This window comes from Phyllobates terribilis, unplaced genomic scaffold (genome assembly GCF_046119375.1).
Source record: "Phyllobates terribilis strain yellow unplaced genomic scaffold, ASM4611937v1 Scaffold_8__6_contigs__length_399053987, whole genome shotgun sequence".
Classification (NCBI taxonomy): Eukaryota; Metazoa; Chordata; class Amphibia; order Anura; family Dendrobatidae; genus Phyllobates; species Phyllobates terribilis.
Window position 1 is genome coordinate 185,142,268 of NW_027362768.1, and position 26,023 is coordinate 185,168,290.

At 47.5% G+C, this 26,023-nt stretch overlaps 1 protein-coding gene across 1 annotated transcript in view; it reads left to right on the forward strand.

Annotated features, from left to right (window-relative positions):
* The first annotated feature begins 7,411 nt into the window (after positions 1–7,411).
* The window catches only part of TNNI3K (TNNI3 interacting kinase), a 266,835-nt gene continuing 248,223 nt past the window's right edge, over positions 7,412–26,023 (forward strand). Inside the window, exon 1 of the mRNA XM_073643899.1 lies at positions 7,412–7,554. Within this exon, the coding sequence (XP_073500000.1) occupies positions 7,515–7,554 (40 nt within the window). The 5' untranslated portion in view covers positions 7,412–7,514. The remainder of the gene's footprint in view (positions 7,555–26,023) is intronic.

The window sequence follows — 26,023 nt, forward strand, 5'->3', positions numbered from 1 at the left end:
AGTTATATTCTTGTACATAGGGAGCAGTATTATAGTAGTTATATTCTTGTATATAAGGGCAGTATTATAGTAGTTATATTCTTGACCATAAGGGGCAGTATTATAGTAGTTATATTCTTGTACATAGGGGGCAGTATTATAGTAGTTATATTTTTGTATATAGAAGCAGTATTATAGTAGTTATATTATTGACCATAGGGGGCAGTATTATAGTAGTTATATTCTTGACCATAGGGGGCAGTATTATAGTAGTTATATTCTTGTACATAGGGGGCAGTATTATAGTAGTTATATTCTTGTACATAGCGGGCAGTATTATAGTAGTTATATTCTTGTACATAGGAGCAGTATTATAGTGGTTATATTCTTGTACATATTGGCAGTATTATAGTAGTTATATTCTTGTACATAGGGGCAGTATTATAGTAGTTATATTCTTGTATATAGGGGCAGTATTATAGTAGCTATATTCTTGACCATAGGGGGCAGTATTATAGTAGTTATATTCTTGTACATAGGGGGCAGTATTATAGTAGTTATATTCTTGTACATAGGGGGCAGTATTATAGTAGTTATATTCTTGTACATAGGGGCAGTATTATAGTAGTTATATTCTTGTACATAGGAGCAGTATTATAGTAGTTATATTGTTGTACATAGGGGGCAATATTATAGTAGTTATATTCTTGTACATAGGGAGCAGTATTATAGCAGTTATATTCTTGTACATAGGGGCAGTATTATAGTAGTTATATTCTTGTACATAGGGAGCAGTATTATAGTAGTTATATTCTTGTACACAGGGGGCAGTATTGTAGTAGTTATATTCTTGTACATAGGGGGCAGTATTATAGTAGTTATATTCTTGTACATAAGGGGCAGTATTATAGTAGTTATATTCTTGTACATAGGGAGCAGTATTATAGCAGTTATATTCTTGTACATAGGGGCAGTATTATAGTAGTTATATTCTTGTACATAGGGAGCAGTATTATAGTAGTTATATTCTTGTACACAGGGGGCAGTATTATAGTAGTTATATTCTTGTACATAGGGAGCAGTATTATAGCAGTTATATTCTTGTACATAGGGGCAGTATTATAGTAGTTATATTCTTGTACATAGGGAGCAGTATTATAGTAGTTATATTCTTGCACACAGGGGGCAGTATTATAGTAGTTATATTCTTGTACACAGGGTGCAGTATTATAGTAGTTATATTCTTGTACATAGGGAGCAGTATTATAGTAGTTATATTCTTGTACATAGGGGCAGTATTATAGTAGTTATATTCTTGTACATAGGGGCAGTATTATAGTAGATATATTCTTGTACATAGGGGGCAGTATTATAGTAGTTATATTCCTGTACATAGGGGCAATATTATAGTAATTATATTCTTGTACATAGGGGGCAATATTATAGTAGTTATATTCTTGCACACAGGGGGCAGTATTATAGTAGTTATATTCTTGTACACAGGGGGCAGTATTATAGTAGTTATATTCTTGTACATAGGGGCAGTATTATAGTAGTTATATTCTTGTACATAGGGGGCACTATTATAGTAGTTATATTCCTCTACATAGGGGCAATATTATAGTAGTTATATTCTTGTACATAGGGGCAGTATTTTAGTAGTTATATTCTTGTACATAGGGGCAGTATTATAGTAGTTATATTCTTGTACATAGGAGCAGTATTATAGCAGTTATATTCTTGTACATAGGAGCAGTATTATAGTAGTTATATTCTTGACCATAGGGGGCAGTATTATAGTAGTTATATTCTTGACCATAGGGGGCAGTATTATAGTAGTTATATTCTTGTACATAGGGGGCAGTATTATAGTAGTTATATTCTTGTACATAGCGGGCAGTATTATAGTAGTTATATTCTTGTACATAGGAGCAGTATTATAGTGGTTATATTCTTGTACATAGGGGCAGTATTATAGTAGTTATATTCTTGTACATAGGGGCAGTATTATAGTAGTTATATTCTTGTATATAGGGGCAGTATTATAGTAGCTATATTCTTGACCATAGGGGGCAGTATTATAGTAGTTATATTCTTGTACATAGGGGGCAGTATTATAGTAGTTATATTCTTGTACATAGGGGGCAGTATTATAGTAGTTATATTCTTGTACATAGGAGCAGTATTATAGTAGTTATATTCTTGTACATAGGGGGCAGTATTACAGTAGTTATATTCTTGTACATAGGAGCAGTATTATAGTAGTTATATTGTTGTACATAGGGGGCAGTATTATAGTAGTTATATTCTTGTACATAGGGAGCAGTATTATAGCAGTTATATTCTTGTACATAGGGGCAGTATTATAGTAGTTATATTCTTGTACATAGGGAGCAGTATTATAGTAGTTATATTCTTGTACACAGGGGGCAGTATTGTAGTAGTTATATTCTTGTACATAGGGGGCAGTATTGTAGTACTTATATTCTTGTACATAGGGGGCAGTATTATAGTAGTTATATTCTTGTACATAGGGAGCAGTATTATAGCAGTTATATTCTTGTACATAGGGGCAGTATTATAGTAGTTATATTCTTGTACATAGGGAGCAGTATTATAGTAGTTATATTCTTGTACACAGGGGGCAGTATTATAGTAGTTATATTCTTTTACATAGGGAGCAGTATTATAGCAGTTATATTCTTGTACATAGGGGCAGTATTATAGTAGTTATATTCTTGTACATAGGGAGCAGTATTATAGCAGTTATATTCTTGTACATAGGGGCAGTATTATAGTAGTTACATTCTTGTACATAGGAGCAGTATTATAGTAGTTATATTCTTGTACATAGGGGCAGTATTATAGCAGTTATATTCTTGTACATAGGAGCAGTATTATAGTAGTTATATTCTTGCACACAGGGGGCAGTATTATAGTAGTTATATTCTTGTACATAGGGAGCAGTATTATAGTAGTTATATTCTTGTACATAGGGGCAGTATTATAGTAGTTATATTCTTGTACATAGGAGCAGTATTATAGTAGTTATATTCTTGTACATAGGGGCAGTATTATAGCAGTTATATTCTTGTACATAGGAGCAGTATTATAGTAGTTATATTCTTGCACACAGGGGGCAGTATTATAGTAGTTATATTCTTGTACACAGGGGGCAGTATTATAGTAGTTATATTCTTGTACATAGGGAGCAGTATTATAGTAGTTATATTCTTGTACATAGGGGCAGTATTATAGTAGTTATATTCTTGTACATAGGGGCAGTATTATAGTAGATATATTCTTGTACATAGGGGGCAGTATTATAGTAGTTATATTCCTGTACATAGGGGCAATATTATAGTAGTTATATTCTTGTACATAGGGGTCAATATTATAGTAGTTATATTCTTGCACACAGGGGGCAGTATTATAGTAGTTATATTCTTGTACACAGGGGGCAGTATTATAGTAGTTATATTCTTGTACATAGGGAGCAGTATTATAGTAGTTATATTCTTGTACATAGGGGCAATATTATAGTAGTTATATTCTTGTACATAGGGGCAGTATTATAGTAGTTATATTCTTGTACATAGGGGGCAGTATTATAGTCGTTATATTCCTGTACATAGGGGCAATATTATAGTAGTTATATTCTTGTACATAGGGGCAGTATTTTAGTAGTTATATTCTTGTACATAGGGGCAGTATTATAGTAGTTATATTCTTGTACATAGGAGCAGTATTATAGCAGTTATATTCTTGTACATAGGAGCAGTATTATAGTAGTTATATTCTTGTACATAGGGGGCAGTATTACAGTAGTTATATTCTTGTACATAGGGGCAGTATTATAGTAGTTATATTCTTGTACACAGTGGGCAGTATTGTAGTAGTTATATTCTTGTACTTAGGGGGCAGTATTATAGTAGTTATATTCTTGTACATAGGGGGCTGTATTATAGTAGTTATATTCTTGTACATAGGGGCAGTATTATAGTAGTTATATTCTTGTACATAGGGAGCAGTATTATAGTAGTTATATTCTTGTACACAGGGGGCAGTATTATAGTAGTTATATTCTTGTACATAGGGAGCAGTATTATAGCAGTTATATTCTTGTACATAGGGGCAGTATTATAGTAGTTATATTCTTGTATATAGGTAGCAGTATTATAGTAGTTATATTCTTGCACACAGGGGGCAGTATTATAGTAGTTATATTCTTGTACACAGGGGGCAGTAATATAGTAGTTATATTCTTGTACATAGGGAGCAGTATTATAGTAGTTATATTCTTGTACATAGTGACAGTATTATAGTAGTTATATTCTTGTACATAGGGGCAGTATTATAGTAGATATATTCTTGTACATAGGGGGCAGTATTATAGTAGTTATATTCCTGTACATAGGGGCAATATTATAGTAGTTATATTCTTGTACATAGGGGGCAATATTATAGTAGTTATATTCTTGCACACAGGGGGCAGTATTATAGTAGTTATATTCTTGTACACAGGGGGCAGTATTATAGTAGTTATATTCTTGTACATAGGGGCAGTATTATAGTAGTTATATTCTTGTACATAGGGGGCAGTATTATAGTAGTTATATTCCTGTACATAGGGGCAATATTATAGTAGTTATATTCTTGTACATAGGGGGCAATATTATAGTAGTTATATTCTTGTACATAGGGGCAGTATTATAGTAGTTATATTCTTGTACATAGGGGCAGTATTATAGTAGATATATTCTTGTACATAGGGGGCAGTATTATAGTAGTTATATTCCTGTACATAGGGGCAATATTATAGTAGTTATATTCTTGTACATAGGGGGCAATATTATAGTAGTTATATTCTTGCACACAGGGGGCAGTATTATAGTAGTTATATTCTTGTACACAGGGGGCAGTATTATAGTAGTTATATTCTTGTACATAGGGGCAGTATTATAGTAGTTATATTCTTGTACATAGGGGGCAGTATTATAGTAGTTATATTCCTGTACATAGGGGCAATATTATAGTAGTTATATTCTTGTACATAGGGGGCAGTATTATAGTAGTTATATTCTTGTACATAGGGGGCAGTATTATAGTAGTTATATTCTTGTACATAGGAGCAGTATTATAGTAGTTATATTCTTGTACATAGGAGCAGTATTATAGTAGTTATATTCTTGTACATAGGGGGCAGTCTTATAGTAGTTATATTCTTGTACATAGGGGCAGTATTATAGTAGTTATATTCTTGTACATAGGGGGCAGTATTACGGTAGTTTCCTTTAGCTCTGCTGTATTTTCTCGGAGTTAGATTTTCTTTATGTCTCTGTCGTGTCTTATTTATGGAGCAGAACATTATCTCTTTCCATCTTCTAAACATATGTAAATATAATGTTGGACAGACATTAAAATATGCTCAGCCTGGAATAAATGCATTTGTTATGGCAGACACCAGGCATTCATTGTACCTGGATCCAGCCGGCAAATAACTATTATTAATACTGTAATGATACAATAACGTATCTCCCGCTGTGTGATTTATCGTTCGCTCGCACATGTAAACAGCTTCAGCTCCTGATTGAAAAATCTGACGCCTCACTCGGCCGTATTTCAGTTTTTGTCATTAAACGAATGTAAAGTAGGTCAGTTATTACGCTGAATGATGTATAGATTAATTGTGGCGGCTGATGAAAAGTCTGGATATTCTGCATCTAAAGTGACACCGGACGGATATTTATAACCCTAAATAAAATCCTTTATTGAAGGAGCGAATATCAGGCGTCTGAATGCATTCCTGAGTTCCTCCGGGTTTTACATACAGATGTAGCGGAAATGTCATTTGGTTAAACGTATAGCAATTCCTTAATGTGTCATTCGTGATTTACATAGGACTGCAGACAAACATTATGTTAAAGAGAAAACACATGAGAACATATTATATCCCAATATAAGTACTTATTTCAGACTCCTTAAAGGGATAGTCCAGGATTACAAAAGCAAGACCGTGTCCTTCAGAATCGGCTCCACACCTCTCCATGGCTTGCAGCTAAACTCCATTGAAGTGAATGGGGGTGACATGCAATACCACACACAACCTGTAGACATGGGTGGCGCTATATATTTTTTTTTAACAAAAAGAAGCCATATTTTTCTACTACTAAATACCCCACGTTTATGATAAGGACATAGGAACTGTCAAAATTTGTATGAGAGGGTCCGTATGCCTCATAAGAAAACACCATTATTTTACATGGCATGTGATAGGTGCATATATTTGAGATGCTAAATTTTGGATATTCCTAGGAACACTCCCTTTTGGTTATGTATTATTGGTTAAATCACAACAGTTAACCAACTGTCCCTATATTTTTTGGTGAAGCCCCCATCACATCCGCACCTTCCATCACCAGAGATGCCTCTACCTGTTCTTAGGTAGTCGTCAGTTCTCAGAGTTGGGCTCTGGATTTTTTTTGGTAGCATGCTCTGTAAGCCGCACATCTGCTCCGATACATTGTGACAAAGCGGCAGAACTGCAGAGATACTTTGTAGATTGTTCGCACTGATACATTGTTAAAAGCCCAACAGCTGTGTGAACAAGGCTCACCTAACTCCTCCAGAATTTTGCATGAACTGACTGCAAGCAGAGATTGTGAAAATGGAAAGAAATGGAAACACTAGAGTGGAGAAAGTTATCGTTAGGGGGCGATTTAGGCCACGGCCCCCCTATCAGTATTTAGTCAGTATTCGGTCAGTATTTTTTCTCAGGAGTGGGAGCCAAAACCAGGTGAGGAACAATCAGAGAAAAGGTAGAATAGAAACAAGTCACCAATTCTGTATTTATCACCCACTCCTGAGAAAAAATACTGACCGAATACTGACCAAATACTGATAGCGGTGCCATTGTCTTAAAGTTACTTTTCCTTGTGGCTGCTTTGCTATAATAAAAAGTGTACTAGATTTGATACATTTCAGGCATGTTCCTCTTAATTCAGTAAATGCAGCTGCACTTTTTGTGCCTCGCTCCTGCTGAAGTGACTTTGCAACTTTTTTGCAACTTTTTTTTTTTAATTTGAAAGTCACAGTTAATAAACCAATCTAAAACCTTATTTAAAACCTTAACCATATACATTTTTGAAAAGTGCCAAAAGCAAAATGAAATAACAAAAAGTCACAACTTTTTTGCTCCAAAATTTGCAACTTTCTGATTTCATAAAACTGCTGCAAAATCCTTGATGCCCCGCACCCCAAGTAGGTAGATTAGAAAGTTGCAGATCCCTTTGTGAATTTTTTACTAGACCATAAGTGTCATCCGCTGCCAAGTTCTTACTAGGCACAAACACACCCAGCTCTGCTACATCTGCGGACTGATTAGCTCCTCTTCTGGCATTGTTGTCTGGCATTCCAGGATATTTTTAGCTGGGGCCCATTGCTTTGTGTTTTAGCAGTTGTGATATCTGTTCTTTGCAGTGCGACTCGTATTACAGGGATCCGCGGCTGTTACAGAGGAGACGTCCTATAAACTTATGGGAAATTATAAATCTAGATCCAGTCAGACCTGCACGGGTAATGTAGAATATCTTATATCTTCGTGTCTTTATAGTGGGTGGGAGGGGCGCTTATTACTACAGGTTGCTTTGTATGGACGACGTGTGGCCCTACTGTGGTTTATTGCTGATGCCCACTATTGGGCACTGATTGATAACGGATTCATGTATTCATCTGTCACACAGATGAAGGGGAGGAATAACTGGGACGTCGGCCTGAGCCATATTTTAAAAAAATTCAGATTTGTGAAAAAAAGACAAAAAAAAACCTAATATCTATAGGCGCATGTAATGTCTACAGTCATGGCCAAAAGTTTTGAGACTGACAAGTTTTTATTGTTTACAACTTCATTGTTTTTGGATCTTTTAGTTGGATGTTTCTCTGGTTACTGAAGAACAATTATAAACATTTCAGAAGTTTTTACACTTTTATTGACAAATCCATGAAGTTTCTGTAAAGCCTCAATATTCCCAGCGCTGCCCCTTATTTTTAAAGAGAAAATAACTTTGCAGGAAGCTCAAGAACCGGACTGCAGAGGACAGGGGAAAGTTACCTCTCTGATGAAACCCTCAGGCTGTTAAGGACATCAGGAGATGATTGTACGGAGAAGAGAAGGTGACGCTGCAACAAGTGCAGGGGCTTCTCATCCATGGAGGGGCTCACTCACAATGTGCGGGGGCTTCTCATCCATGGAGGGGCTCACTCACAATGTGTGGGGGCTTCTCATCCATGAAGGGGCTCACTCACAATGTGTGGGGGCTTCTCATCCATGAAGGGGGTCACTCACAATGTGTGGGGGCTTCTCATCCATGAAGGGGGTCACTCACAATGTGCGGGGGCTTCTCATCCATAGAGAGGGTCACTCACAATGTGTAGGGGCTTCTCATCCATAGAGGGAGTCACTCACAATGTGCGGGGGCTTCTCATCCATAGAGGGAGTCATTCACAATGTGCGGGGGCTTCTCATCCATAGAGGGAGTCACTCACAATGTGCAAAGGCTTCTCATCCATGCAGGGGGTCACTCATAATGTGTGGGGGTTCTCATCATGGAGGGGGTCACTTACAATGTGCGGGGGCTTCTCATCCATAGAGTAGGCCACTCACAATGTGCGGGGGCTTCTCATCCATAGGGGGAGTCACTCACAATATGCGGGGACTTCTCATCCATGGAGGGGGTCACTCACAATGTGTGGGGGCTTCTCATCCATGGGGGGGGCCCACTCACAATGTGTGGGGGCTTCTCATCCATGGAGGGGGTCACTCACAATGTGTCGGGGCTTCTCATCCATGGAGGGGATCACTCACAATGTGTGAGGGCTTCTCATGCATGGAGGGGATCACTCACAATGTGTGGAGGCTTCTCATCCATGGAGGGGATCACTCACAATGTGTGGGGTCTTCTCATCCATGGTGGGGGTCACTCACAATGTGCGGGGGCTTCTCATCCATGGAGGGGGTCACTTACAATGTGCGGGGGCTTCTCATCCATGGAGGGAGTCACTCACAATGTGCGGGGGCTTCTCATCCAGAGAGGGAGTCACTCACAATGTGCGGGGGCTTCTCATCCATAGAGGGAGTCACTCACAATGTGCGGGGGCTTCTCATCCATAGAGGGAGTCACTCACAATGTGCGGGGGCTTCTCATCCATAGACAGGGTCACTCACAATGTGTAGGGGCTTCTCATCCATGGAGGGGATCACTCACAATGTGTGAGGGCTTCTCATGCATGGAGGGGATCACTCACAGTGTGTGGGGTCTTCTCATCCATGGTGGGGGTCACTCACAATGTGCGGGGGCTTCTCATCCATGGAGGGGGTAACTTACAATGTGCGGGGGATTCTCATCCATGGAGGGAGTCACTCACAATGTGTGGGGGCTTCTCATCCAGAGAGGGAGTCACTCACAATGTGTAGGGGCTTCTCATCCATAGAGGGAGTCACTCACAATGTGCGGGGGCTTCTCATCCATAGAGGGAGTCAATCACAATGTGTGGGGGCTTCTCATCCATGGAGGGAGTCACTCACAATGTGCGGGGGCTTCTCATCCATGGAGGGAGTCACTCACAATGTGCGGGGGCTTCTCATCCATGGAGGGAGTCACTCACAATGTGCGGGGGGCTTATCATCCATAGAGGGAGTCACTCACAATGTGCGGGGGCTTCTCATCCATAGAGGGAGTCACTCACAATGTGCGGGGGCTTCTCATCCATAGAGGGAGTCACTCACAATGTGCGGGGGCTTCTCATCCATAGAGAGGGTCACTCACAATGTGTAGGGGCTTCTCATCCATTGAGGGGATCACTCACAATGTGCGAGGGCTTCTCATGCATGGAGGGGATCACTCACAATGTGTGGAGGCTTCTCATCCATGGAGGGGATCACTCACAATGTGTGGGGTCTTCTCATCCATGGTGGGGGTCACTCACAATGTGTGGGGGCTTCTCCTCCATTGAGAGGACTCACAATGTGTGGGGGCTTCTCATCCATAGAGGGGGTCACTCACAATGTGTGGGGTCTTCTCATCCATGGAGGGGATCACTCACAATGTGTGGGGGCTTCTCATCCATAGAGGGAGTCACAATGTGTGGGGTCTTCTCATCCATGGAGGGGGTCACTTACAATGTGTGGGGGCTTCTCATCTATGGAGGGGATCACTCACAATGTGTGGGGACTTCTCATCCATGGAGGGGGTCACTCACAATGTGTGGAGGCTTCTCATCCATAGAGGGAGTCACTCACACTGTGCGGGGGCTTCTCATCCATAGAGGGAGTCACTCACAATGTGCGGGGGCTTCTCATCCATGGAGGTGATCACTCACAATGTGTGGGGGCTTCTCCTCCATTGAGCGGGTCACTCACAATGTGTGGGGGCTTCTCCTCCATTGAGCGGGTCACTCACAATGTGTGGGGGCTTCTCATCCATGGAGGGGCTCACTCACAATGTGTGGGGGCTTCTCATCCATGGAGGGGGTCACTCACAATGTGGAGGGGCTTCTCATCCATGGAGGGGATCACTCACAATGTGCGGGCGCTTCTCATCCATGGAGGGAGTCACTCACAATGTGTGGGGGCTTCTCATCCATAGAGGGAGTCACAATGTATGGGGGCTTCTCATCCATGGAGGGGGTCACTCACAATGTGTGGGGGCTTCTCATCCATAGAGGGAGTCACAATGTGTGGGGGCTTCTCATCCATGGAGGGGGTCACTCACAATGTGTGGGGGCTTCTCATCTATGGAGGGGGTCACTCACAATGTGTGGAGGCTTCTCATCCATAGAGGAAGTAACTCACAATGTGCGGGGGCTTCTCATCCATAGAGGAGGTCACTCACAACGTGCGGGGGCTTCTCATCCATAGAGGAGGTCACTCAAAACGTGCGGGGGCTTCTCATCCATAGAGGAGGTCACTCACAATGTGCGGGGGCTTCTCATCCATAGAGGGAGTCACTCACAATGTGCGGGCGCTTCTCATCCATAGAGGGAGTCACTCACAATGTGCAAAAGCTTCTCATCCATGGAGGGGGTCACTCATAATGTGTGGGGTTCTCATCATGGAGGGGGTCACTCACAATGTGCGGGGGCTTCTCATCCATAGAGGGGGTCACTCACAATGTGCGGGGGCTTCTCATCCATAGAGGGAGTCACTCACAATGTGTGGGGACTTCTCATCCATGGAGGGGGTCACTCACAATGTGTGGGGGCTTCTCATCCACGGAGGGGGTCATTCACAATGTGGGGGGCTTCTCATCCATAGAAGGAGTCACTTACAATGTGCGGGGGCTTCTCATCCATGGAGGGGGTCACTCACAATGTGTGGAGGCTTCTCATCCATGGAGGGGATCACTCACAATGTGTGGGGGCTTCTCCTCCTTGAGCGGGTCACTCACAATGTGTGGGGGCTTCTCATGCATGGAGGGGATCACTCACAGTGTGTGGGGTCTTCTCATCCATGGTGGGGGTCACTCACAATGTGCGGGGGCTTCTCATCCATGGAGGGGGTAACTTACAATGTGCGGGGGATTCTCATCCATGGAGGGAGTCACTCACAATGTGTGGGGGCTTCTCATCCAGAGAGGGAGTCACTCACAATGTGTAGGGGCTTCTCATCCATAGAGGGAGTCACTCACAATGTGCGGGGGCTTCTCATCCATAGAGGGAGTCAATCACAATGTGTGGGGGCTTCTCATCCATGGAGGGAGTCACTCACAATGTGCGGGGGCTTCTCATCCATGGAGGGAGTCACTCACAATGTGCGGGGGCTTCTCATCCATGGAGGGAGTCACTCACAATGTGCGGGGGGCTTATCATCCATAGAGGTAGTCACTCACAATGTGCGGGGGCTTCTCATCCATAGAGGGAGTCACTCACAATGTGCGGGGGCTTCTCATCCATAGAGGGAGTCACTCACAATGTGCGGGGGCTTCTCATCCATAGAGAGGGTCACTCACAATGTGTAGGGGCTTCTCATCCATTGAGGGGATCACTCACAATGTGCGAGGGCTTCTCATGCATGGAGGGGATCACTCACAATGTGTGGAGGCTTCTCATCCATGGAGGGGATCACTCACAATGTGTGGGGTCTTCTCATCCATGGTGGGGGTCACTCACAATGTGTGGGGGCTTCTCCTCCATTGAGAGGACTCACAATGTGTGGGGGCTTCTCATCCATAGAGGGGGTCACTCACAATGTGTGGGGTCTTCTCATCCATGGAGGGGATCACTCACAGTGTACGGGGGCTTCTCATCCATGGAGGGGGTCACTCACAATGTGTGGAGGCTTCTCATCCATAGAGGGAGTCACAATGTGTGGGGTCTTCTCATCCATGGAGGGGGTCACTTACAATGTGTGGGGGCTTCTCATCTATGGAGGGGATCACTCACAATGTGTGGGGACTTCTCATCCATGGAGGGGGTCACTCACAATGTGTGGAGGCTTCTCATCCATAGAGGGAGTCACTCACACTGTGCGGGGGCTTCTCATCCATGGAGGGGGTCACTCACAATGTGTGGAGGCTTCTCATCCATAGAGGGAGTCACTCACAATGTGCGGGGGCTTCTCATCCATGGAGGTGATCACTCACAATGTGTGGGGGCTTCTCCTCCATTGAGCGGGTCACTCACAATGTGTGGGGGCTTCTCCTCCATTGAGCGGGTCACTCACAATGTGTGGAGGCTTCTCATCCATGGAGGGGCTCACTCACAATGTGTGGGGGCTTCTCATCCATGGAGGGGGTCACTCACAATGTGGAGGGGCTTCTCATCCATGGAGGGGATCACTCACAATGTGCGGGCGCTTCTCATCCATGGAGGGAGTCACTCATAATGTGTGGGGGCTTCTCATCCATAGAGGGAGTCACAATGTATGGGGGCTTCTCATCCATGGAGGGGGTCACTCACAATGTGTGGGGGCTTCTCATCCATAGAGGGAGTCACAATGTGTGGGGGCTTCTCATCCATGGAGGGGGTCACTCACAATGTGTGGGGGCTTCTCATCTATGGAGGGGGTCACTCACAATGTGTGGAGGCTTCTCATCCATAGAGGAAGTAACTCACAATGTGCGGGGGCTTCTCATCCATAGAGGAGGTCACTCACAACGTGCGGGGGCTTCTCATCCATAGAGGAGGTCACTCAAAACGTGCGGGGGCTTCTCATCCATAGAGGAGGTCACTCACAATGTGCGGGGGCTTCTCATCCATAGAGGGAGTCACTCACAATGTGCGGGGGCTTCTCATCCATAGAGGGAGTCACTCACAATGTGCAAAAGCTTCTCATCCATGGAGGGGGTCACTCATAATGTGTGGGGTTCTCATCATGGAGGGGGTCACTCACAATGTGCGGGGGCTTCTCATCCATAGAGGGGGTCACTCACAATGTGCGGGGGCTTCTCATCCATAGAGGGAGTCACTCACAATGTGTGGGGACTTCTCATCCATGGAGGGGGTCACTCACAATGTGTGGGGGCTTCTCATCCACGGAGGGGGTCACTCACAATGTGGGGGGCTTCTCATCCATAGAAGGAGTCACTTACAATGTGCGGGGGCTTCTCATCCATGGAGGGGGTCATTAACAATGTGTGGAGGCTTCTCATCCATGGAGGGGATCACTCACAATGTGTGGGGGCTTCTCCTCCTTGAGCGGGTCACTCACAATGTGTGGGGGCTTCTCATCCATGGAGGGGGTCACTCACAATGTGTGGGGGCTTCTCATCCATGGAGGGGGTCACTCACAATGTGTGGGGGCTTCTCATCCATGGAGGGGATCACTCACAATGTGCGGGGGCTTCTTATCCATGGAGCGGGTCACTCACAATGTGTGGGGGCTTCTCATCCATAGAGGGAGTCTCAATGTGTGGGGGCTTCTCATCCATGGAGGGGATCACTCACAATGTGTGGGGGCTTCTCATCCATGGAGGGGATCACTCACAATGTGTGGGGGCTTCTCATCCATGGAGGGGGTCACTCACAATGTGTGGAGGCTTCTCATCCATAGAGAGAGTCAATCACAATGTGTGGGGGCTTCTCATCCATAGAGGAGGTCACTTACAATGTGCGGGGGCTTCTCATCCATAGAGGGAGTCACTCACAATGTGCGGGGGCTTCTCATACATAGAGGGGGTCACTCATAATGTGTGTGGGGTTCTCATCCATAAAGGGAGTCACTCACAATGTGCGGAGGGGTTCTCATCCATAGAGGGAGTCACTCACAATGTGCGGGGGCTTCTCATCCATGGAGGGGGTCACTCACAATGTGCGGCGGCTTCTCATCCATGGAGGGGGTCACTCACAATGTGCGGAGGCTTCTCATCCATAGAGGGAGTCACTCACAATGTGCAAAGGCTTCTCATTCATGGAGGGGGTCACTCATAATGTGCGGGGGCTTCTCCTCCATTGAGCGGGTCACTCACAATGTGTGGGGGCTTCTCATCCATGGAGGGGCTCACTCACAATGTGTGGGGGCTTCTCATCCATAGAGTGGGTCACTCACAATGTGCGGGGACTTCTCATCCATGGAGGGGATCACTCACAATGTGCGGAGGCTTCTCATCCATAGAGGGAGTCACTAACAATGTGCAGCTGCTTCTCATCTATAGAGGGGTCACTCTCAATGTGCGGGGGCTTCTCATCCATAGAGGGAGTCACTCACAATGTGCGGGGGCTTCTCATCCATGGAGGGGATCACTCACAATGTGTGGGGGCTTCTCCTCCATTGAGCGGGTCACTCATAATGTGTGGGGGCTTCTCATCCATGAAGGGGCTCACTCACAATGTGTGGGTGCTTCTCATCTATGAAGGGGTTCACTCACAATGTGAGGGGTCTTCTTATCCATGGAAGGGATCACTCACAATGTGTGTGGGGGCTTCTCATCCATGAAGGGGGTCACTCACAATGTGTGGGGGCTTCTCATCCATGAAGGGGGTCACTCACAATGTGCGGGGGCTTCTCATCCATAGAGAGGGTCACTCACAATGTGTAGGGGCTTCTCATCCATAGAGGGAGTCACTCACAATGTGCGGGGGCTTCTCATCCATAGAGGGAGTCATTCACAATGTGCGGGGGCTTCTCATCCATAGAGGGAGTAACTCACAATGTGCGGGGGCTTCTCATCCATAGAGGGAGTCACTTACAATGTGAAAAGGCTTCTCATCCATGCAGGGGGTCACTCATAATGTGTGGGGGGTTCTCATCATGGAGGGGGTCACTTACAATGTGCGGGGGCTTCTCATCCATAGAGTAGGCCACTCACAATGTGCGGGGGCTTCTCATCCATAGGGGGAGTCACTCACAATATGCGGGGACTTCTCATCCATGGAGGGGGTCACTCAAAATGTGTGGGGGCTTCTCATCCATGGGGGGGGGCCCACTCACAATGTGTGGGGGCTTCTCATCCATGGAGGGGGTCACTCACAATGTGTGGGGGCTTCTCATCCATGGAGGGGATCACTCACAATGTGTGAGGGCTTCTCATGCATGGAGGGGATCACTCACAATGTGTGGAGGCTTCTCATCCATGGAGGGGATCACTCACAATGTGTGGGGTCTTCTCATCCATGGTGGGGGTCACTCACAATGTGCGGGGGCTTCTCATCCATGGAGGGGGTCATTCACAATGTGTGGGGGCTTCTCATCCAGAGAGGGAGTCGCTCACAATGTGCGGGGGCTTCTCATCCATAGAGAGGGTCACTCACAATGTGCGGGGGCTTCTCATCCATAGAGAGGGTCACACACAATGTGTAGGGGCTTCTCATCCATGGAGGGGATCACTCACAATGTGCGGGGGCTTCTCATCCATAGAGGGAGTCACTCACAATGTGTGGAGGCTTCTCATCCATAGAGGGAGTCACTCAAAATGTGCGGGGGCTTTTCATCCATAGAGAGGGTCACTCACAATGTGCGGGGGCTTCTCATCCATAGAGAGGGTCACTCACAATGTGTAGGGGCTTCTCATCCATAGAGGGAGTCACTCATAATGTGCGGGGGCTTCTCATCCATAGAGGGAGTCACTCACAATGTGCGGGGGCTTCTCATCCATAGAGGGAGTCACTCACAATGTGCGGGGGCTTCTCATCCATAGAGGGAGTCACTCACAATGTGCGGGGGCTTCTCATCCATAGACAGGGTCACTCACAATGTGTAGGGGCTTCTCATCCATGGAGGGGATCACTCACAATGTGTGAGGGCTTCCCATGCATGGAGGGGATCACTCACAATGTGTGGAGGCTTCTCATCCATGGAGGGGATCACTCACAGTGTGTGGGGTCTTCTCATCCATGGTGGGGGTCACTCACAATGTGCGGGGGCTTCTCATCCATGGAGGGGGTCACTTACAATGTGCGGGGGATTCTCATCCATGGAGGGAGTCACTCACAATGTGTGGGGGCTTCTCATCCAGAGAGGGAGTCACTCACAATGTGTAGGGGCTTCTCATCCATAGAGGGAGTCACTCACAATGTGCGGGGGCTTCTCATCCATAGAGGGAGTCAATCACAATGTGTGGGGGCTTCTCATCCATGGAGGGAGTCACTCACAATGTGCGGGGGCTTCTCATCCATGGAGGGAGTCACTCACAATGTGCGGGGGCTTCTCATCCATGGAGGGAGTCACTCACAATGTGCAGGGGGCTTATCATCCATAGAGGGAGTCACTCACAATGTTCGGGGGCTTCTCATCCATAGAGGGAGTCACTCACAATGTGCGGGGGCTTCTCATCCATAGAGGGAGTCACTCACAATGTGCGGGGGCTTCTCATCCATAGAGAGGGTCACTCACAATGTGTAGGGGCTTCTCATCCATTGAGGGAGTCACTCACAATGTGCGGGGGCTTCTCATCCATGGAGGGGGTCACTCACAATGTGTGGGGGCTTCTCATCCATAGAGGGAGTCACAATGTGTGGGGGCTTCTCATCCATGGAGGGGGTCACTCACAATGTGTGGGGGCTTCTCATCTATGGAATGGGTCACTCACAATGTGTGGAGGCTTCTCATCCATAGAGGAAGTAACTCACAATGTGCGGGGGCTTCTCATCCATAGAGGAGGTCACTCACAACGTGCGGGGGCTTCTCATCCATAGAGGAGGTCACTCAAAACGTGCGGGGGCTTCTCATCCATAGAGAAGGTCACTCACAATGTGCGGGGGCTTCTCATCCATAGAGGGAGTCACTCACAATGTGCGGGGGCTTCTCATCCATAGAGGGAGTCACTCACAATGTGCAAAAGCTTCTCATCCATGGAGGGGGTCACTCATAATGTGTGGGGTTCTCATCATGGAGGGGGTCACTCACAATGTGCGGGGGCTTCTCATCCATAGAGGGGGTCACTCACAATGTGCGGGGGCTTCTCATCCATAGAGGGAGTCACTCACAATGTGCGGGGACTTCTCATCCATGGAGGGGGTCACTCACAATGTGTGGGGGCTTCTCATCCACGGAGGGGGTCACTCACAATGTGGGGGGCTTCTCATCCATAGAAGGAGTCACTTACAATGTGCGGGGGCTTCTCATCCATGGAGGGCGTCACTCACAATGTGTGGAGGCTTCTCATCCATGGAGGGGATCACTCACAATGTGTGGGGGCTTCTCCTCCTTGAGCGGGTCACTCACAATGTGTGGGGGCTTCTCATCCATGGAGGGGGTCACTCACAATGTGTGGGGGCTTCTCATCCATGGAGGGGGTCACTCACAATGTGTGGGGGCTTCTCATCCATGGAGGGGATCACTCACAATGTGCGGGGGCTTCTCATCCATGGAGCGGGTCACTCACAATGTGTGGGGGCTTCTCATCCATAGAGGGAGTCTCAATGTGTGGGGGCTTCTCATCCATGGAGAGGATCACTCACAATGTGTGGGGGCTTCTCATCCATGGAGGGGATCACTCACAATGTGTGGGGGCTTCTCATCCATGGAGAGAGTCAATCACAATGAGTGGGGGCTTCTCATCCATAGAGGAGGTCACTTACAATGTGTGGGGGCTTCTCATCCATAGAGGGAGTCACTCACAATGTGCGGGGGCTTCTCATACATAGAGGGGGTCACTCATAATGTGTGTGGGGTTCTCATCCATAAAGGGAGTCACTCACAATGTGCGGAGGGGTTCTCATCCATAGAGGGAGTCACTCACAATGTGCGGGGGCTTCTCATCCATGGAGGGGGTCACTCACAATGTACGGCGGCTTCTCATCCATAGAGGGAGTCACTCACAAGGTGCGGGGGCTTCTCATCCATGGAGGGGGTCACTCACAATGTGCGGAGGCTTCTCATCCATAGAGGGAGTCACTCACAATGTGCAAAGGCTTCTCATTCATGGAGGGGGTCACTCATAATGTGCGGGGGCTTCTCCTCCATTGAGCGGGTCACTCACAATGTGTGGGGGCTTCTCATCCATGGAGGGGCTCACTCACAATGTGTGGGGGCTTCTCATCCATAGAGGGGGTCACTCACAATGTGCGGGGACTTCTCATCCATGGAGGGGCTCACTCACAATGTGTGGGGGCTTCTCATCCATAGAGGGGGTCACTCACAATGTGCGGGGGCTTCTCATCTATAGAGGGAGTCACTCACAATGTGCGGGGGCTTCTCATCCATAGAGGGGGTCACTCACAATGTGCAGGGGCTTGTCATCCATAGAGGGAGTCACTCACAATGTGCAAAGGCTTCTCATCCATGGAGGGGGTCACTCACAATGTGGGGGGTTCTCATCATGGAGGGGGTCACTCACAATGTGCGGGGGCTTCTCATCCATAGAGGGGGTCACTCACAATGTGCGGGGGCTTCTCATCCATAGAGGGAGTCACTCACAATGTGCGGGGGCTTCTCATCCATGTAGGGGATCACTCACGGTGTGTGGGGGCTTCTCCATTGAGCGGGTCACTCATTATATGTGGGGGCTTCTCATCCATGAAGGGGCTCACTCACAATGTGTGGGGGCTTCTCATCCATGAAGGGGGTCACTCACAATGTGAGGGGTCTTCTCATCCAAGGAGGGGATCCCTCACAATGTGCGGGTTCTTGTCATACTTGGAGGGGGTCACTCACAATGTCTGGAGGCTTCTCATCCATAGAGGGAGTCACTCACAATGTGTGGGGGCTTCTCATCCATAAAGGGGGTCACTCACAATGTGCGGGGGCTTCTCATCCATAGAGGGGGTCATTCACAATGTGTGGGTGCTTCTCATCCATGAAGGGGGTCACTCACAATGTGAGGGGTCTTCTCATCCATGGAGGGGATCCCTCACAATGTGCGGGTTCTTGTCATACTTGGAGGGGGTCACTCACAATGTGCGGTGGCTTCTCATCCATGGAGGGGATCACTCACAATGTCTGGAGGCTTCTCATCAATGAAGAGGGTCACTCACAATGTGAAGGGTCTTGTCATACATGGAGGGGATCACTCACAATGTGTGGGGGCTTCTCATCCATGGAGGGGCTCACTCACAATGTGTGGGGGCTTCTCATCCATGGAGGGGCTCACTCACAATGTGCGGGGGCTTCTCATCCATAAAGGGGGTCACTCACAATGTGTGGGGGCTTCTCATCCATGAAGGGGGTCACTCACAATGTGAGGGGTCTTCTCATCCATGGAGGGGATCCCTCACAATGTGCGGGTTCTTGTCATACTTGGAGGGGGTCACTCACAATGTGTAGGGGCTTCTCATCCATGGAGGGGATCACTCACAATGTCTGGAGGCTTCTCATCCATAGAGGGAGTCACTCACAATGTGCGGGGGCTTCTCATCCATGGAGGGGCTCACTCACAATGTGCGGTGGCTTCTCATCCATGGAGGGGATCACTCACAATGTCTGGAGGCTTCTCATCCATGAAGAGGGTCACTCACAATGTGAGGGGTCTTGTCATACATGGAGGGGATCACTCACAATGTGCGGGGTCTTCTCATCCATGGAGGGGATCACTCACATTGTGCGGACGCTTCTCATCTATTGAGGGGATTATTCACAATGTGCGGGGGCTTCTCATCCATGGATAGGGGGGGGGCACTCTCAATTATACTTAAGATCACAGCCATGAATGAAGAATGGGATCTAAACCTCCTCCAAGAACAATTCCCATCATCCAGGACAATGCGGTGATGATGGTTTTTCCAGCATGATGTAGTCCAGGTCAAAGGCAAAAGTGAGAACTAAGTGGATCAGAGAGTAAAACATTAACATTTTGGGTCCATGACCAGGAAAGTCCCCAGATCTCAATCACATCAATCCTCAAAAGGCAACAAACAAATAACCCCAGAAATTGTGATAACTCCGATCTCTGATGAGACAAGAACCGGCGGCCATCAGTCAGGATGTGCCCAGAAGCCGATATCCAGCTGCCGGGGGAAGGGCAGAAGTCTGGAGAATAAGGGGCAGGAGTGTGGAGAATAAGGGGCAGAAGTGTGGAGAATAAGGGGCAGAAGTGTGGAGAATAAGGGGCAGAAGAGTGGAGAATAAGGGGCAGATGTGTGGAGAATAAGGGGCAGGAGTGTGGAGAATAAGGGGTAGATGTGTGGAGAATAAGGGGCAGGAGTGTGGAGAATAAGGGGCAAGAGTGTGGAGGAATAAGGGGCAGGAGTGTGGAGGAATAAGGGGCAGGAGTGTGGGGAATAAGGGGCAGGAGTGTGGAGAATAAGGGGCAGGAGTGTGGAGAATAAGGGGCAAGAGTGTGGAGAATAAGGGGCAGATGTGTGGAGAATAAGGGGCAGATGTGTGGAGAATAAGGGGTAGAAGTGTGGAGAATAAGGGGCAGAAGTGTGGAGGAATAAGGGGCAGGAGTGTGGAGGAATAAGGGGCAGGAGTGTGGGGAATAAGGGGCAGGAGTGTGGAGAATAAGGGGCAGGAGTGTGGAGAATAAGGGGTAGATGTGTGGAGAATAAGGGGCAGGAGTGTGGAGAATAAGGGGCAGGAGTGTGGAGAATAAGGGGCAGGAGTGTGGAGAATAAGGGGCAGAAGTGTGGAGAATAAGGGGCAGAAGTGTGGAGAATAAGGGGCAGGAGTGTGGAGAATAAGGGGCAAGAGTGTGGAGAATAAGGGGCAGGAGTGTGGAGAATAAGGGGCAGGAGTGTGGAGAATAAGGGGCAGGAGTGTGGAGAATAAGGGGCAGGAGTGTGGAGAATAAGGGGCAGAAGTGTGGAGAATAAGGGGCAGAAGTGTGGAGAATAAGGGGCAGGAGTGTGGAGAATAAGGGGCAGGAGTGTGGAGAATAAGGGGTAGATGTGTGGAGAATAAGGGGCAGGAGTGTGGAGAATAAGGGGCAGGAGTGTGGAGGAATAAGGGGCAGGAGTGTGGAGGAATAAGGGGCAGGAGTGTGGGGAATAAGGGGCAGGAGTGTGGAGAATAAGGGGCAGGAGTGTGGAGAATAAGGGGCAAGAGTGTGGAGAATAAGGGGCAGATGTGTGGAGAATAAGGGGCAGATGTGTGGAGAATAAGGGGTAGAAGTGTGGAGAATAAGGGGCAGAAGTGTGGAGGAATAAGGGGCAGGAGTGTGGAGGAATAAGGGGCAGGAGTGTGGGGAATAAGGGGCAGGAGTGTGGAGAATAAGGGGCAGGAGTGTGGAGAATAAGGGGCAGGAGTGTGGAGAATAAGGGGCAGGAGTGTGGAGAATAAGGGGCAGGAGTGTGGAGAATAAGGGGCAGAAGTGTGGAGAATAAGGGGCAGAAGTGTGGAGAATAAGGGGCAGGAGTGTGGAGAATAAGGGGCAGAAGTGTGGAGGAATAAGGGGCAGAAGTGTGGAGGAATAAGGGGCAGGAGTGTGGAGAATAAGGGGTAGATGTGTGGAGAATAAGGGGCAGGAGTGTGGAGAATAAGGGGCAGGAGTGTGGAGAATAAGGGGCAAGAGTGTGGAGAATAAGGGGCAGATGTGTGGAGAATAAGGGGCAGATGTGTGGAGAATAAGGGGTAGAAGTGTGGAGAATAAGGGGCAGAAGTGTGGAGGAATAAGGGGCAGGAGTGTGGAGGAATAAGGGGCAGGAGTGTGGGGAATAAGGGGCAGGAGTGTGGAGAATAAGGGGCAGGAGTGTGGAGAATAAGGGGCAGGAGTGTGGAGAATAAGGGGCAGGAGTGTGGAGAATAAGGGGCAGGAGTGTGGAGAATAAGGGGCAGAAGTGTGGAGAATAAGGGGCAGAAGTGTGGAGAATAAGGGGCAGGAGTGTGGAGAATAAGGGGCAGAAGTGTGGAGGAATAAGGGGCAGAAGTGTGGAGGAATAAGGGGCAGGAGTGTGGAGAATAAGGGGTAGATGTGTGGAGAATAAGGGGCAGGAGTGTGGAGAATAAGGGGCAGATGTGTGGAGAATAAGGGGCAGATGTGTGGAGAATAAGGGGCAGATGTGTGGAGAATAAGGGGCAGATGTGTGGAGAATAAGGGGTAGAAGTGTGGAGAATAAGGGGCAGAAGTGTGGAGGAATAAGGGGCAGGAGTGTGGAGGAATAAGGGGCAGGAGTGTGGAGGAATAAGGGGCAGGAGTGTGGAGGAATAAAGGGCAGGAGTGTGGAGGAATAAGGGGCAGGAGTGTGGAGGAATAAGGGGCAGGAGTGTGGAGGAATAAGGGGCAGGAGTGTGGAGGAATAAGTGGCAGGAGTGTGGAGGAATAAGGGGCAGGAGTGTGGAGGAATAAGGGGCAGGAGTGTGGAGGAATAAGGGGCAGGAGTGTGGAGGAATAAGGGGCAGGATTGTGGAGAATCAGGGGGCAGAAGTGTGGAGAATCAGGGAGCAGAAGTGTGGAGAATCACTGGGCAGAAGTGTGGAGAATCAGGGGGCAGGAGTGTGGAGAATCAGGGGGCAGGAGTGTGGAGAATCAGGGGGCAGGAGTGTGGAGAATCAGGGGGCAGGAGTGTGGAGAATCAGGGGGCAGGAGTGTGGAGAATAAGGGGGCAGAAGTGTGGAGAATAATGGGCAGAAGTGTGGAGGAATAAGGGGCAACACTGGGAATATTGAGACTCTACGTAACCTTCTTGGATTTTTCAATAAAAGTGTAAAAAGTTTGTGAAAACTAAAATTTCTGTCAATCTGAAAACTTTTGGTGGCTTCTGCACAGAGTCCAGAGCGATGACTGATTCCCAAGTTCTGCCAATAAGTGCCGTGTCGGGGGGCCCATATGGCGGCACATGGAGCACCTTAGATTCCGTAATTAGTGTTGAGCATTCCGATACTGAAATATCGGGTATCGGCCGATATTCACTGTATCGGAATTCCGATACTTAATTCCGATACTTTTATAATATCGAATACCGGAATCGGAAGTTCCCATAATGCCTGCGCTCTGCAGTGTCTCTGAAGGATGACAAGCTGGATGGCAGCGCTCAGCTGCGATCCAGCTTGTCATCAGAATGCCATCCCAGCGTGGGAGAATTCTCCTGATTGTTTAAAAGCCGGCGCGGTAAAAAGCCGCCGGCTTTTAAACAATCACGCAGCCCCATACTGCTTCCCCGCAGCCTCCCACCCCGATCCTCCGCTCCCCTCGCCACCTCCCATCCCGATCGTAAATTAGGACCGGGCGGGGAGCGCAGCACCAAGGAGCGAAGGACCCGGGCGGGGAAGCCGGCAGTGAAAAGACTTCACCGCCGGCTTTCCCGTTCTGTGCTGCGCTTTCCCGCCGGTTATTTCAAATGAACAGCTGAGGTATCAGGTGATGCCGATCAGCTGTTCATTTGAAGTCGCCGCGTTGCCCTCAGAGGGTTCATGTGAGTTCATGCTTGACTGCATGAACTCACATCAACTTTCCCACGGCCGCACAGGTCAGCCTCACCTCCCGGACCCGTCATGATTAGTGTGTGCGGGGTGTGTGTGTGTGCGGGGTGTGTGTGCGGGTGTGTGTGCGGGGTGTGTGTGTGTGTGCGGGGTGTGTGTGTGTGTGCGGGGTGTGTGTGTGTGTGCGGGGTGTGTGTGTGCGGGTGTGTGTGCGGGTGTGTGTGCGGGCAGACATAGGCCGATGTGACACTACTACTCCCATCGGCCTATGTCTGTCCCCCGTCCACTCCTGCCAGCAGGATCAGCTCGATGGGAGCAGTAGTTCCCATCAGCCTGATCCTGCTATTTAAATTGCCCTACTGTGTCCCCAATAAATGTTAAATACATGTCATTGGTGGCCAGTGGTTACCTAAAAGAAATTAGTTCATACATTACCTGTCCCCGCCGATCGCCACCTAAAATAAAGTAAAAAATAAAAAACTACACCTATACTCACCTAGACACCTAATTTCCCGAAGCCATCGATCTCCTGTAATAAAATATAAAATAATAAACCACAACCTTATCCTTACCCCTCCGTAGTAGTCCACGAGTGTCCCACGAAGATCTCCAGTTCAGAGCAGCCACATAGAATGTGACCGCTCTGAACCGCTGCCGCCGCTAGAATGACGGGGCCGTAAGGGTTCACCGGAGTTCAGGCAGCGCTGCTCCAGTTAGCTCCTTTACGGCACTGCTGTATCGTGAGAAATTCCCACGGTACAGCACTGCCGTAAAGGAGGTCTCCGGAGCTGCGCTGCCTGAATGCACTCCGGTGACCTCAGTCAGTGGCTCCCGCTGCCGGGAGCGGACGTGTTCCCGGCAGCGTGAGCTTACAGCAGCCATGCACAGCTGTCACCATCTCCAGATGTGACAGCTGTGCATGGGAGATCAGCGCAGCAACGTGGACAGGTAACTATTTTTTTTTTAGTAAACTAAGAATTAAATAAAATGGTGTTTTATTTCAAATAAATTATTTTTTTCTTGGTGTAGTGTGTTTTTTCTTTTTAACACTTTGTAGGTTAGTAATGGGGGTGTCATATAGACGGCCATCATTACTAACCTGGGCTTCATGGCAGCTGGCGCTGACATGAACCCCACCACTATTACCCCCTGCCACCGCACCAGGGCAGCGTGGAAGAGCGAGGCTAAGTGCCAGAATTGGCGCATCCTATGGATGCGCCATTTCTGGGGCGGCTGACGGCTGGTGTTTCTAGCCTGGGAGGGGGCCAATATTCATGGCACCCTTCCTGAGCTATTAATATCAGCCCCCAGCTGTCTGCCTAGCCTTTGCTAGCTATTAAAATAGAGGGGACCCCACGTCATTTTTTTGGGGGGGGTCCCCCATTTTAATAGCTAGTAAAGGCTAGGTATTCAGCTGGGGGCTGATATTAGTAGCCTGGGAAGCTCCGTGGGTTTTACCCACTTCCCAGGCTTCAAACATCTGCCCCAGCCGTCTGCTTAACCTCCGCTAGAGACTAAAATTATGGGGGATCCCACGCCATTTTTTTTTTAAATAAATCCTTTATTTTAACACTAAATGACATTTGAGGACTTAATAAAGATGCAGTCCCTAAATTGTTATTTATTTTTTAATAAATTTTTCCCAAAACTTTTGACGTGGGCTTCGCCATATTTTTGTATGCCAGCCAGGTACAGCATCCAGCTTCTATGAACGCGCCATTTTCCGGGGCGGCCGCGGACTGCAATTTTCAGCGGGGGGGGGGAGGGCAGAAAGCTTGGGCCTCCCTGCGCTGCAGATTCCATCCCCCAGCTGCCTAGTTGTACCTGGCTGGACACAAAAATAGGGAGAAGCTCCACGTTTTTTTTTTTTAATTATTTCATGAAATTCATGGAATAATTAAGAAAAAAAGGGCTTCCCTATATTGTTGTGTTCGGCTAGGTACAAATAGGCAGCTGGTGGTTGGGGGCAGCCCGTTCCTGCCTGCTGTACCTGACTGGACACAAATATAGTGTGAAGCCCCACGTCAATTTTTTTTTAATTATTTCAGGAAATTCATGAAATAATTAAAAAAAAATTATGTGGGGCTTCGCCCTATAATTGTGTCCAGCCAGGTACAGCAGGCAGGAACGGGCTGCCCCCAACCACCAGCTGCCTATTTGTACCTAGCCGGACACAACAATATAGGGAAGCCCTTTTTTTCTTAATTATTCCATGAATTTCATGAAATAATTAAAAAAAAAAATGTGTGGCGCTTCGCCCTATTTTTGTGTCCAGCCAGGTACAACTAGGCAGCTGGGGGCTGGAATCTGCAGCGC